The following is a 13,503-nucleotide window of genomic DNA, read 5'->3' as shown; positions in this document are numbered from 1 at the left end:
TTAAGATTCTCTGAGCTTATCGATATGTCGCTCGCAGTGAATGGCAAAACAGGGACCAAAGTGTTCTTGAGAAAAAAAAATATACGGTCTGTTATAAGGTCGCCGGGATAAAAGAGCAAAATTAGTTAATAATAGAGAAAAAAGAGAGCTCTTAGTTAGGAGCTCTCGTTCAACTATACCCCGGCAAAAGGATAAACCAATCAAAGTCGGTCATGGACTCGCGTAATCGGCGCAGTTTCTCTGGAGGCAGTGGAAATGAGGGGGGTCGGGGCAACAATTTCTACAGATCCAGGCCGGGTTCTCGATACAGCCGATCCCGGTCGCGCTCACGGTATAAATCACTTCCCAATCAATATTAAGCTATATGTAAGCTATATTAATAAATAAAAACCAATTCCAGTGAGCGTAATCGCGGTTTTGGAGGCTTCAGGCATCGCAGTTCTCGTTCTCGGAGTCGCGATCGTTCCCCCACGTTCAGAAACGATCATCGTGGTGGTCGAGGAGGAGGAGGCGGAGCGGGTGGTGACCCCGATTTGTACCACAATCTGATTAACGATGACTACAGGGAGGAACAGCGCAACTACAACCCCCGGAATAACTTTGATAGTCGCCAGTTCCGTAGAGAAGATAGCTTCGATCGTCGGAATCGGGATAAAGATGGTGGTGATAGTGACCGCGAGCTGAATGACTATGAGTATGAACAGCGCTGCCGGGACCTCGATTCCCGGGAGCGTAACTCCTTGGAAAGGGGCGACAGGTACCAAGACAGGGGTCCAAGCAGGGAGCAGAATAGACCCTGGAACAGGAACTTGAGCCACGACGACCGAGGCAGAAGCAACGAAAGCAACACGTGAGTTAAAGAAATAAAATGAAGATAAACATATTAAATTTTCTACTTACACTTTAAGTTCAACCTATGAAGTTTTGCTTAAAACTATAATAACGTGTTTAATTAATGAATGTATCTGTATTATAGACGCTCCAGAGAACACCGTTTTCAGAACGGCGGCGGAAACAATATGCCCAGAGAAAGAGAACGGGATTGGGAACAAGATCGTGATCGTAATCGGGAGCGTGATCGGGAAAGAAGAGGTTCATCGGATTATGACAGTGACGAGGGTCATATGAGGAGGAACAAATACCGAGGCACCACCGAAGCCCTCAACATAATCATTATCTTCGGTCTCACCAAGGAAATGACTAGGGCAGATGTGGGTTGAAAATGAATCTGAAATACATCTGCTAATTACTCATGTACCTTTTCCAGATCATGAGCGAGCTGATTAAGGTGAACATGGAGCCAGCCTGCATTCGCATAATCCGGAAACATGGCACAGGTGGGTTACGAAATCATTGACTTTGCACTTACAGCATAGAAGTGAGTAAGTCCAAAAAGTATGTGCGACTATGCAAATAATGGAGACGAATGTACCAAAACGAATTTAACCGGCCATATAAGAAACGAAAAGAATACAATTTCCCACAAAAATGTTACAAACCTATCGAAACATTCAACATTTTTTGACGAAAACATTTTGTATCTGCTTCTATCCGAATATTTAGATTCATCACGCGGTATAGCGTTTGTCGAGTTTAACACCGTTGAGGAGGCGAAGCAATGGATGGATATTACACAGGTATCAGCGCAATCAACCAGAAACCCTTTGAACCTTTCAACATCAGCAAATAAGGTTCTTCTTTGTGCAATGATAACAAAATGTGTTTCTCTGTTCAATGACCTTATCCCAACCAAAAGTTAGCTTGTTATTGCACAATCTGAATTTCTCATAATCCTAGAAACATGGAAACTGAACGCGAAACTAATTTTTTATTGTTATTGCCCAAGGAAGCGCTGTGAGGAGATCGCCAGCAGTTAAAACTTCGCGTTACGAAACACAGAAGCAACTGGTGACTGTGTAGAGTGTGAAAGAGGGAATCCTTTCGATGGGTTACTAATCCTGAACCTTTCTTTTTCCTATTTCCATGTCTGGCGCTCCAGGGCGTACTGAAGTTGAACGATCAGCGGGTGACCATGCAGTATAGTCACAAGCGGATACAGGATTGGAATTGCAACAAGGTGGGTGGATTGAATAAATCAATTTTGATGTGTTGATTACTATGTTTCGTGCCTTCCAGTGTGGCGTTTGCAACTTCAAGTTTAGATTCTATTGCTTCGTTTGCAAAACATCCCGGGAAGATAGCGAAACCACCTTCTCCTCCGGCAGCGAGGGCGTGGACGAAGTCAGCAGCATTCTCACCAAAAGTATACAAACTACATATACTCACTTGCCATCTCGTTTTGTAGCGTCGAACGCATTGAAAATGAACACACCACTGACAGCCACGATTTCTCTACCACTTCCCCATTCCATGCAGAGATCATGCTGCGCAACCTGGACGCCCTGACCAACGAGGAGGGTGTTCTCACTGCCCTCCAGGAGCACCTGCCGGAATTGAGCAAGACGGTCAGCAAGGTGCTGATCAGTCGGGACACCTTAACTCAGGCATCGCGAGGCATCTGTTACCTTCACTTTGACACCCTCGTCGACTCCATGAATGTGCACAACGCCTTGACATCGCTGGATCCTCCACTTACTCTGGATGACCGACCCGGTAACTGGCCCTTGTGTACTCCTAAAATCTTGTGCATAACTCTCCTCTTCCTTTCAGTTGCCGTTACCTATTGCAATGACTTGGAGGATCGGCAAGCGAAGCCCAAAGACTCGAAAGCAACAGCAGTGAAAGCCAACGAACCAGGCGGTCAAAGTGGGGACATTGCAGCGGTGCCACCCTCAGGATTGGGTGGAAACTACACCCTGGCCGATGTGCCGCGCCTTGCTGAATACAGTGCCTCTTTGTATGCTTCGAATCCCGCGGAGCATGCCCACTACGTCCAGTACTACACAGATTATTACACGACGGATATTAGCAAGAAGAACAGTGATCCTCAGGTGACGGAGGCCAACTCCGGAGCAGCGGTGGCCCTCTCGGCCATTCAGCGCAAGCAGAAGAAGATGAACAGCATCGAGACCACAATCACGGCAGCGGCCACAGCGGCCGCACAGGCAGCGGCGGAAGTGAAGGCCACATTGGCTGCCCAGGGCGTTACTGCGCCCAGGGGCAATGATGGGAAGACCTACCGTAAGTGCAACCACACATATGTTCTGAAGTACTGGATCTATTTCCATTTATCCTTGCAGCCACTCCCGATGTGACCCAGTACCAGTACGATGAGACCTCTGGCTACTATTACGACCGCACCACGGGCCTCTACTACGATGCCCACTCGCAGTACTACTACAACAACGAGACGGGTGCGTATCTCTACTGGGATCAGCGAAGGAGCACGTACGTGCTGGCCACGCCCGCTTCCACTCAAGCGGCCCTCAAGGAAGTGCTCGCTGAGGCCGAGCAGAAAGAGGATGATGCCAAGAAGGTCAAGGAAAAGGACAAGGACAAGGAGGGCGGCAACAAGCACGACAAAGTGAAGGTGGCCAAGAAGATTGTCAAGGACATGGAGAAGTGGGCCAAGCAGCTGAACCAGAAAAAGGACTACACGGCAGTGGCCACGCCGCAACCAATATTGGCAACCGACGGCCCCAGCTCTTCACGAGGCAATCAAGGAGGATATGCTGATGTGGGATTCTCCATTCTCGAAAAGAAGGAGCGGGGCAAGCTGAACGACTATGTGCCTCCTTCGGGTCCTGGTCCGATGAACAAGCTTGTAAATGCCTATGGTGGAGCCTCGGACTCTGAAGAGGAAAGTGCATCCACATCGCAGAACGCGCAGAGTTTTTCGGAATCAGGAAGTGTATCTGGAGGTGGTGGCGCCGAGGAATCGGATTATGTGGACTTCCAGAAGCTAACTTGCCTGCTCTGCAAGCGAGCCTTCCAATCGCTGGACATCTTACAAAAGCACTTGAAGATGTCCACCCTGCACAAAGAGAATCTGGCTAAGCTTAATCAAAATTCTGGAAGAAACAGCATTGATGAGGCACTATCGTAAGTGTTTTGTTGTTCAAGTGGTGTAAATTTAATTCATTTAATTATAATCCCTCAGTTACCGTGACCGAGCCAAGGAGCGCAGGCTAAAATACGGCGAGAGCGATCCTCCTCCGCCAAATCGAAGCCGGGAGCGATTCGAGCAGGAAATCAAGACGTTACAGACGCGACAGAAGGAGTCCTCTGGGGCGACTCCAGCCATGCCTATCAGTTCGAGTAATGTGGGCAGTCGCCTGTTGCAAAAGATGGGCTGGTCGGAGGGCCAGGGATTGGGCAGGAAGAACCAGGGCCGGACTCAGATCATAGAGGTAAGCAGCAGAGATTTTAACCATAAAAATTATCATATTAACTGACATAATTCGTATTCCAGGCAGAGGGTCGCACCAACAATGTGGGCTTGGGCAACAAATCGGGACACATGATTCCGGGCAACGACTACAAATCGTACATCAAGAAGATGATGAAGCAGCGTTATGAAAACGCTTGAGGTTAGGCTATGCCTAAAATCATTTACAACTTAAAGCCGATTTTATATGTCCCATTTAAACTAAAAGGGGCCGTTAAATTTTAATACTTAAGCTGCAAAGCACAAAAAGCTAATTGAAATAATATGGTTAAACATGAAATTTATTACCCATTTTCTGTTGCGAATTTAAACTAAGTAAAAACTTATTTCTCATTTGACACTGCGCAGCTTACTTTAAAATTAATAGGGAAATGTGAAACCGGCATTCTAGATAATACATTTATAGTTTGAGTTATGATTAAGCCAATTTCTTACGCTAATTGTACACAAATAAATTTAAATAACGTTTAAAAGTTTAAATATTTTTGTATTGGAAAACAGCTGATTGCGGGCGCTTTACAGCACTGGCATTCAAATAGTTATCGATTACTAATAGTCGGTATTTCTGGGTGAACGGCAAAGGAGGCCGAGATTTTTCTATTCGTGTTTTTTTGTGGCCGGGGAACTCTATTGTTTTTCTGTTTAAATGAACAGAGACCACCAGACTGGAAACTCGTTTGACCAGAATTCACATCCTAATCCTGTTAAAAACGTGGTAAACAAGTAAGATGTGTAAATTAACGCGGCTCAACTAAATGGCAAAAGGCGAAAAATGCAGGCAAACTGAATATAATTACCATCGATTCGCATTAGATACGCGTAGAATGGATTCCCGATACGGTCGCAGTTTTTCGGGAGGCAATGGAAATGGCAACGATTCGGGCTACAGACGGTACACTCGCTCCCGTTCCAGGTAAGGTACACACATATACCACTTGGGATAATGCTAATAGACCACTAATATTCCAGGGAGCGCAGTCGGGATCGTAATGACTACAGACGCCGCAATTCCCGTTCCCGAAGTCGCGAGAGATCCTCGCATTATAGACACGATCGCAGTACAGACCGTGATCTCTACCGGGATCTGATTAATGATGATTACGAGGATCAGGGAAGCTATAACTCGCGGCATAACTTCGATCACCGTCAACATCGTAGCGAAGACAACTATGATCGGCGGGATCAGGATAATCACGGTCGCCGCGATCACGATAACTATAATAACCATGATCGTCATGATCAGAATAACTATGATAAGCGCAGTCGGGATAAATACGATAATGAACGCGATCACCGCTGGAAGGATTACGATCGTGAGTCGAAGGAGCGCAACTATGATGAGTTTGATAAAGGATCAGAACGCAGCAGGTGAGCGAGTATATATGTTTGTAGTATATTAGTTAGTGATATTTACTCCAATATCTTGATCACAAATCCAAATACGCACTTCTAGACATAGTTACAGGTCGTGTCGTACTTATTCCTCTTGAACTTACATGTCGTTTTCCTTGTTATCTCGACGGTGGCCTAAAAACCACACTTCTTAAGGGTAGAGTAAAAACTTAAACCACAAAATGTATATATATACGTATTTATTTTTTCAAGATACAGCCTTTTTTTTAAAATACCTAATTTCTGATATGTATACTGTTAACTAAACGGTACGATTTAAAAATGGAATTTCATTTTCAACCGTTTTCTTCACTTATAACAAATAGTCCTCAATAAATCAAAACCTTATATAAACATTTACATATTGCCCGACTGTGTTGTACATAGAACTTCGCATGAATGCATACAAATTTCCAAATGAATCATTCATGCTCAGTTTAATGAGTTAAATATAGTGTATACATTATTTAAGTGAATAACAAATGTTATTTCAATTGATTGCTTACGCAATAAATGTAAGAAATGCAAATAGAATTCCATAATTAACAAAATAATTCTATAGAACAAGTTTAACAAATCCATTTACGTTGCAGTCGCAGTGGTGACCATCGGCAGTATAATAATAATAATAATGGCAATGGCTCGACCAACACTAATAGGGATCGTGAGCGCGACAGACAGTATTCCTCGGATGAGGACAGCGACATGGCCAATGAATTTAAACAGCGCGGCGGTCATTACAGTGGCAGCACCGTCGAGCCGCTTAACAATATTATCCTCTTTGGTCTGAAGAAGCACGTCACGGAAGCAGACGTAATATTTTATATATAAGCAATGCAAATATGGAAATAACATGGCAATTTCCCACAGATTATGGGGGAGCTGATCAAAGCCGACATGGAACCCAGTTCCATTCGCGTGATGAGGAAACAGCCAACAGGTGGGTTGCATTTTCGTGTATGATATTCGATTTAAAGTAAAAAAAAAACACAGCGTGAGTATTGAGTGCCCAGCTAAATGTTCGGAAAAGGATTTATTATAAATTAAATTATACTTGGCTTACGACATCTGCAACAAAATTCCACAAAAACTATATATATAGATAAAAACAAACTGAAACCAAAATACAATCCCCAAAAATGTTACAATGCTATTAAAACAACCAACAACATTTTTTGACAAAAACATTTTCGTATCTGCTTCTATCTAAAATTTAGGTGCCTCACGCTGTTTTGCATTTGTCGAGTTTAAAACCGTTGAGGAGGCGAGACATTGGATGGATTTAAATCAGGTATCACAACAAACAACAAGAAACTTGAATCTTCTTGAATCAGCCAAAAGAGAAATGACGGCAAAACATGGCATCATCTTTACAGAAGGCCTTGAGTTCAGTTCCTCCAAGGCTCTTCTTTCTCGTTCGTTTTATATCAGTATATCGTGGTCCTTTAGTCTAAATTTCTTTGGGCCGTGTAGGAGGAACCGAACTCAAAGCCGGACTTTCTCACACAAAGGATAACCATCTGCATCGGCGACATCTGCGCGTTGCCCAAAACACAGAAGCAACATGGTGACTGTGTAGTCTGTGAAAGTTATGATTAGTTTTTAAGCGATTGCAGTTTCTGATCCGTATTTTCCGTCTTCTCTTCCCTTTCTTTCTAAAGGGGATGCTCCAGCTGGGCGACCATCGTGTGTCCATGCAGTATAGCCACACTCGCATCTCCGATTGGACCTGTGTTAAGGTGAGTTTCCATGAAATATAGACCAATAAGCGATTCCTAAAATGTGTTTTATCCTCTAGTGTGGTGCCAGCAACTTCAAGCGCCGCTTTCAGTGCTTCATGTGCAGCTCCTCGCGGACGGAGAGTGAGAATGCTCTGTCAGGAGCCGGCGAAGGGATCGACGAGATCAGCCGGATCCTCACAAAAAGTATATCCACCAATGAGCAATATCTTTCAATGCCGTTCTCTCCAGCTAATCAGCTTAATTCCCCACTAACCCGCACCACGCTTTCCCAATGCAGAGATCATGCTTCGCGGCCTGGACGCGCTGACAAACGAGGAGGGCGTGCTCACTGCCCTCCAGAAGCACCTGCCCGAGCTGGCCAAAACAGTCAGCAAAGTGCTGGTCAGTCGCGATGCCCTAACCCAGGCATCTCGGGGAATTTGTTACCTTAACTTTGACACTCTCATCGATTCGATGAACGTATTCAACGGGTTGACGGCGTTGGACCCGCCACTAACACTGGACGAGAAGACTGGTAATTGCCCGCTTTCCACGTTGCAAGTCCAATGTATCTATAATATTAACAATTTCCTTCCATTTCAGTTATCGTTACCTACTGCATAGATTCCGAAAATCTTCAAGTGGGCAAAACCGATTTAAATCCATCTAAATCCAGCGGAGGCGCGATGCCACCCTCCGGACTGAGTGGAGGCTACTCTCTGGCGGATGTCCCTCGTCTCGCCGAGTACAGTGCCTCCGTGTATGCCTCCAATCCTGTGGAGCACGCCCACTACGTCCAGTACTATACGGATTATTATACGACTGAACTAAGCAAGAACAGCGGGGATCCTCATGTGACGGAGGCCAATTCTGGAGCAGCTGTGGCCATGTCAGCCATGATGCGCAAGCAGAGGAAGGTTGGTCAGATGGAGACCACGACTACTGTGGCCGAGGCGAAGGCCGCCTTCCTTGCCAGAGGAGCAAGTGCTCCCAGGGGAAATGATGGAAAGAAATACGGTAAGTAGTCGCATAATAACCTATATTAGTACTTGATATGATGTATCTTACATTTTTAATTTATCTAGCTACTCCCGATGTGTCGAAGTACCAGTATGATGAGACTTCCGGCTACTATTATGACCACATTACGGGCCTCTACTACGATGCACACTCGCAGTACTACTACAACAACGAGACGGGTGCGTATCTCTACTGGGATCAGCGGAGGAGCACGTACGTCCTGGCCACGCCTGCTTCCACTCAGGCAGCCCTTCAGGAAGTTCTAGCTGAGGCTGAGAAGAAGGAGGAGGAGGCCAAAAAGGCCAAGGAGAAGGAGAAGGAAAAAGAAGAAGGCAACAAGCCCGACAAAGTAAAGGTGGCCAAGAAGATTGTCAAGGACATGGAGAAGTGGGCCAAGCACTTGAACCAGAGGAAGGACTACACGGCGGTGGCCACACCGCAGCCCATTCTGTCGGGGAATGAAGCCCCAAGCACCTCACGTGGACCTCAAGGAGCCTACGCTGATGTGGGATTCTCGATTCTCGAGAAAAAAGAGCGAGGAAAGCTCAACGACTATGTACCACAGGCAGGGCCACCCGCCATAAACAAACTGGTCAACGCCTATGGAGGAGCTTCGGACTCCGAAGAGGACAATGCTGGTTCCTCCCAGAACTTGCAGAAGACGGCGGAACCAAGTGGTTCTGGTAGAGGCATTGCCGATGAATCGGAATACGTGGACTTGCAGAAGCTTACCTGCCTGCTTTGCAAGCGTGCCTTCCAATCGCTGGACATTTTGCAGAAGCACTTGAAGATGTCCAATCTGCACAAGGAGAATCTGGCCAAGCTTAACCAAAATTCTAAAGGAAACAGCATTGACGAGGCACTATCGTAAGTGCAATTGGGTTATTAAAGATGGTGTATAGTGAATTGATTAATTATATTTCCTTAGTTATCGTGACCGTGCCAAGGAGCGCAGGCTAAAATACGGCGAGAGCGATCCACCTCCACCGAATCGCAGCAGGGAGCGATTCGAGCACGAGATAAAGACTCTGCAAGCGCGGCAGAAGGATTCCTCTGGGAGTGCACCAGCCCTGCCCATCAGTTCGAGCAACGTGGGCAGTCGTCTGATGCAGAAGATGGGCTGGTCGGAGGGCCAGGGGTTGGGCAGGAAGAACCAGGGACGCACCCAGATCATAGAGGTGAAAGAAATACTTTAAACTGAATATTCCTAATTTAATAATTTCTTTTTATCAGGCTGATGGTCGTACCAACAACGTGGGACTGGGCAGCAAGGCTGGAAACTTGCCACCTGGTAACGACTACAAATCGTACATCAAGAAGATGATGAAGCAGCGCTATGAGAACGCTTGAGACTTCGTTTAGATATGTATGACTTAATTCCGCTTAAACATAGAAGCATTTAGGCATTGTTTACCTCAGTACACATCCACCACATTACTGCGCTCATTTAGCATTACTTTCGAAGTTAACATGTAAATAGGACGTAAATAATAAAATGTCTCAAATTAGATTTGATCTGTAATTATATAGCAACCATAAGATAAGATTTTAAATCTCGTCCATGTAGCCGTGCTCGTAGGCGTGTCGCACTATTTTGAAGATCTCCAGGTTCGCCTCATCACCTGCAATGTCCAAGGACAACTGGTGGAAGGCAGCACCGTGCATGTCCGTATCAAACAGTCGGGACAACTCGGCGCAATCCGTTTCACTACCCAAAAGCCAGGGCAAGAAGTGCATGCAGACCATTGCGCCGTAGAAAGCATAGCGCTTAAAGTGCGCCTCAAAATGATCAAAGCTGTATTCCTTTAGCAGCTGATCCACCCGATCCTCGGTCAACTCATCCTGGTTGCGCCGCAGCACCAACTCCAGCATCTCAATCATTTTTGAATGGTATTTGCGCAACAGATCGGCATAGATCTCCTCCCTTCCTTCGGATGCAGTGGTCATGTACATGAAGAAACTAAGATCGATGGCCGTGGTACTGAAACGCAGCTCCTGGAAATCTATGGCTTTGATGCCATCTACCTTGTCATCGGCTCCGTAGTGGAAGAGCACATTGTTCCGATTGTAATCTCCATGCAGGAATGTCGCAAAGTGGCTTTCCGGTTGGTCCTCCGCATAGGATGCGGTGCGAATCCACTCCAGCAATTGTGTAGGCCGCTTGAAGTACTTTTCGCGGAGACGTTCGATGGCGGCGCCAAATCCCGCATCTGAATCCTTGAGGAGCTGCTCCTTTTGCCGGTCGTAGAACTCGTAGAACCTATCGAAGGCTACGCGATAGAGGACATCAAAGATGGCCTTTCCAGAATCGGAAACAAAGGGCATGTCCACCACGCCGGCGCGTAAACGGGCATGAACATTCGGCTGGAGGATTCGAGTGGCATAGCCAAGAGCATGGAATGGTCCAATCAGACCCACCATGGCCTCGAGTTGATCCCGACGAAGGGTTAGTCTTGGACCCAACTGGAAGCCATCGCCCTTGAGGTGCTTTAGAGCTAGTACGGATTCACGACCGTTGCTAAGATCTAGAAGGATTTTCAGATATGGCTGATTAAGCCGTTTCATAGCCACTAACCATTTAATGACCCACCTTCAACTTGACCAAACTTGGCGAAATAGCAGCGGGGAACCCAGTTCCCCACCACATCGCTGACCAGGTGACTTGTCCTCAGGAGACTTTCATAGGCGGGCAGGATCTCGGCATAGGCGAAGATCTCGTTGGCAAACTGGATGTACGAGTTGCTGCTCTCCCGGAACGCCTCCGTGCCCTTCATGAACTTGACCAGGACCACCTCCGTTTGCTTGCGATCCGCAATCTTCAGATCCAGCTGGACAGTGTACAAGGCGGACATGAAGCCATCTAGACCATTGGAGCACTCCACTTTGTGGGATTCCAGCGAAGCACCAGCTCCAAAGTCCTTAAAAATATCGAACACCAGGTGGCGTTCGATAAAGTTTAATTGCTCCTGCTGCGTTGACATTTTCACCTTCTCTGATAATAATCCTAGTAATCTATACTTGTAATCAAGATACACGTAAGCCCGCCCTCCAAAAGTTTCCGGACAAATAATAACCTAGTTAGTATCGATAGCTCCGATTCACCAATTTGGTATATTCCCGATTATAACCAAGTGGTCACACAGAATTGTGATTAAAAACGTGCACCGGCTTTTTCCGCGTAAACATTACATATAATTTAGAATAATTCATTAATTAATGAGTCCCAGCAAGATTCCTCCGCTGACCTACAAGGTCGTGGCGGAGTGCTCCGTCTCCAAAGCCAGGGCAGGATTGATGACCCTAAGGTGAGTGTTGCCATAAGATATACCCTTGAGAACTCTGACTAACCCATATGATTTATCTATATAACAGGCACAGTGAAGTGAACACTCCAGTTTTCATGCCTGTTGGAACTCAGGGAACCTTGAAGGGCATCCTGCCTGACCAACTCATCGAGCTGAACTGCCAAATCCTGCTGGGAAATACCTACCATCTGGGCTTGCGACCAGGAATTGAGACTCTCAAGAAAGCTGGCGGTCTCCACAAGTTTATGGGCTGGCCAAGGGCTATCCTGACCGACTCCGGTGGCTTTCAGATGGTTTCCCTGCTGCAGCTGGCCGAGATCGATGAGCATGGAGTGAATTTCCGCTCGCCCTTCGACAACAGCCAGTGTATGTTGACCCCAGAGCATTCAATTCAAATACAAAATGCCATCGGGGCGGATATAATGATGCAGTTGGATGACGTGGTCAAGACGACGACCATAGGTCCCCGGGTGGAGGAAGCCATGGAGAGGACTATTCGCTGGGTGGATCGCTGCATCGAGGCACATGCTCGAGATGATGATCAGTCGCTGTTTCCCATTGTCCAAGGAGGATTGGATGTGCCGCTGCGACAACGTTGCGTATCCGCCCTGATGGAGCGTCAAGTTCGAGGATTTGCCGTCGGAGGATTGAGTGGTGGCGAGAGTAAACACGACTTCTGGCGAATGGTAGACGTGTGCACCGGCTATCTGCCCAGGGACAAGCCCCGCTACCTGATGGGCGTGGGATTTGCGGCGGATTTGGTGGTCTGTGTGGCCCTTGGGATCGATATGTTCGATTGTGTCTTCCCCACTCGCACAGCTAGATTTGGTTGTGCCTTGGTGGGCAGTGGACAACTGAACCTCAAGCAGCCAAAGTACAAACTGGACATGGAACCCATCGACAAGGATTGCGAGTGCAGCACCTGCAAGCGATATACTCGATCGTATCTGCACCACATTGCCACCAATGAGAGTGTCTCCTGCTCGTTGTTGAGCATCCACAATGTGGCCTATCAGTTGCGATTGATGAGGAGCATGCGTGAGGCCATTCAGCGGGATGAGTTCCCGCAATTCGTCAGGGATTTCATGGCCAGCCACTTCCAATCCGACCCCATTCCGGCTTGGATACGGGAAGCTCTGGCGGCTGTGAATATTCAACTGCCGGCGGATCCGGAGAAGAATGATGAACAGGAACAGAAGCCAAAGACAGAGAAGCGCCAGGAGACCGAGGATCTGGATAAGGAGCAGGTGGCCACCAGCTAATACAATAATGCAAAAAAACCTAAGCTTGACTATACACAGTTTTGATACCCTTAAAGAGGCATTCGTATTTAGTTACTAATGGTTTAATAATACCCTTAATACCCTTAAATACCTTGAAGACATTTTATATTCATGAACGAAATCATGTACATATTTAGTATAAGAAAAACACAACATAAAATTAAGGACAACAATTTATAAGATACATTTGTACTTATATAACTTAAGAATTATAGAGTGTATCTATATTTATTGGAAATAAACTCTATAAATTTTATTTTTTAAGTTCAAGGGGCTAAATAAACTAATTTACTACTATCTACAAAAATATATGGAAAAGTATTTTTTTAATAATTTAAGCTCGATAATTATAGGTGGCTATAATAATTTAGATTATTTAGGTATTTTCGGTCATAAAAAATATCGAAAACTCGTTATATATTCACTTGTTAAAG

General features: G+C 46.0%; 4 protein-coding genes across 7 annotated transcripts; 3 read left to right on the top strand and 1 right to left on the bottom strand.

Annotated features, from left to right (window-relative positions):
* Positions 1–47: 47 nt before the first annotated feature.
* On the top strand, positions 48–4,821 carry LOC108039540 (RNA-binding protein 5-B). The gene is made up of 12 exons (XM_017116578.2): positions 48–331; positions 401–850; positions 977–1,211; positions 1,268–1,337; positions 1,564–1,637; positions 2,000–2,077; positions 2,137–2,263; positions 2,377–2,613; positions 2,671–3,141; positions 3,201–4,002; positions 4,061–4,310; positions 4,373–4,821. The coding sequence occupies exons 1-12, from the start codon at positions 213–215 to the stop codon at positions 4,487–4,489; spliced, it is 3,030 nt and encodes a 1,009-aa protein (XP_016972067.1). The 5' UTR covers positions 48–212; the 3' UTR covers positions 4,490–4,821.
* A 102-nt stretch (positions 4,822–4,923) lies between these two features.
* On the top strand, positions 4,924–9,991 carry LOC108039527 (RNA-binding protein 5-B). 4 transcript variants are annotated; one of them, XM_017116557.2, is made up of 13 exons: positions 4,924–5,071; positions 5,162–5,261; positions 5,318–5,716; positions 6,334–6,553; positions 6,611–6,680; positions 6,958–7,031; positions 7,402–7,479; positions 7,539–7,665; positions 7,760–7,996; positions 8,065–8,478; positions 8,547–9,348; positions 9,410–9,659; positions 9,715–9,991. In XM_017116557.2, exons 2-13 carry the CDS (start codon positions 5,173–5,175, stop codon positions 9,829–9,831), a joined length of 2,877 nt encoding a protein of 958 aa, XP_016972046.1. In that variant the 5' UTR covers positions 4,924–5,071; positions 5,162–5,172; the 3' UTR covers positions 9,832–9,991. The 4 variants fall into 4 exon arrangements, with proteins under 4 accessions (XP_016972046.1, XP_016972045.1, XP_016972048.1 ...); XM_017116556.2 differs by having other exon boundaries at positions 4,924–5,261; XM_017116558.1 differs by lacking the exons at positions 4,924–5,071; positions 5,162–5,261; positions 5,318–5,716; positions 6,334–6,553; positions 6,958–7,031.
* On the bottom strand, positions 9,987–11,564 carry LOC108039529. The gene is made up of 2 exons (XM_017116560.2): positions 11,072–11,564; positions 9,987–11,006 (listed from the first exon to the last, which is right to left on the bottom strand). The coding sequence occupies exons 1-2, from the start codon at positions 11,460–11,462 to the stop codon at positions 10,030–10,032; spliced, it is 1,368 nt and encodes a 455-aa protein (XP_016972049.2). The 5' UTR covers positions 11,463–11,564; the 3' UTR covers positions 9,987–10,029.
* Positions 11,565–11,612: 48 nt separating this feature from the next.
* Positions 11,613–13,325, top strand: LOC108039530 (queuine tRNA-ribosyltransferase catalytic subunit). The gene is made up of 2 exons (XM_017116561.2): positions 11,613–11,786; positions 11,854–13,325. Exons 1-2 carry the CDS (start codon positions 11,698–11,700, stop codon positions 13,046–13,048), a joined length of 1,284 nt encoding a protein of 427 aa, XP_016972050.1. The 5' UTR covers positions 11,613–11,697; the 3' UTR covers positions 13,049–13,325.
* The last annotated feature ends 178 nt before the right edge of the window (positions 13,326–13,503 follow it).

The sequence above is a fragment of the Drosophila rhopaloa genome, unplaced genomic scaffold, assembly GCF_018152115.1.
Source record: "Drosophila rhopaloa isolate 14029-0021.01 unplaced genomic scaffold, ASM1815211v1 contig_2, whole genome shotgun sequence".
Taxonomy (NCBI): Eukaryota; Metazoa; Arthropoda; class Insecta; order Diptera; family Drosophilidae; genus Drosophila; species Drosophila rhopaloa.
Note: the sequence above shows the minus strand (reverse complement) of the source record. Positions and strands in the feature narration are given on the sequence as shown.

Excerpts from the sequence above, each read along its gene's own strand:
- LOC108039527 (XM_017116556.2), top strand. The coding sequence starts at position 5,104 with ATGGCAAAAGGCGAAAAATGCAGGCAAACTGAATATAATTACCATCGA. Across the intron at positions 6,554-6,610 it reads AGCACGTCACGGAAGCAGAC|ATTATGGGGGAGCTGATCAA; the intron begins GTAATATTTTAT and ends AATTTCCCACAG. Across the intron at positions 8,479-8,546 it reads AAATGATGGAAAGAAATACG|CTACTCCCGATGTGTCGAAG; the intron begins GTAAGTAGTCGC and ends TAATTTATCTAG.
- LOC108039540 (XM_017116578.2), top strand. The coding sequence starts at position 213 with ATGGACTCGCGTAATCGGCGCAGTTTCTCTGGAGGCAGTGGAAATGAG. Across the intron at positions 851-976 it reads AGAAGCAACGAAAGCAACAC|ACGCTCCAGAGAACACCGTT; the intron begins GTGAGTTAAAGA and ends TCTGTATTATAG. Across the intron at positions 2,264-2,376 it reads CAGCAGCATTCTCACCAAAA|AGATCATGCTGCGCAACCTG; the intron begins GTATACAAACTA and ends CATTCCATGCAG.
- LOC108039529 (XM_017116560.2), bottom strand. The coding sequence starts at position 11,462 with ATGTCAACGCAGCAGGAGCAATTAAACTTTATCGAACGCCACCTGGTG. Across the intron at positions 11,007-11,071 it reads CAAGTTTGGTCAAGTTGAAG|ATCTTAGCAACGGTCGTGAA; the intron begins GTGGGTCATTAA and ends AAATCCTTCTAG.
- LOC108039530 (XM_017116561.2), top strand. The coding sequence starts at position 11,698 with ATGAGTCCCAGCAAGATTCCTCCGCTGACCTACAAGGTCGTGGCGGAG. Across the intron at positions 11,787-11,853 it reads GCAGGATTGATGACCCTAAG|GCACAGTGAAGTGAACACTC; the intron begins GTGAGTGTTGCC and ends TCTATATAACAG.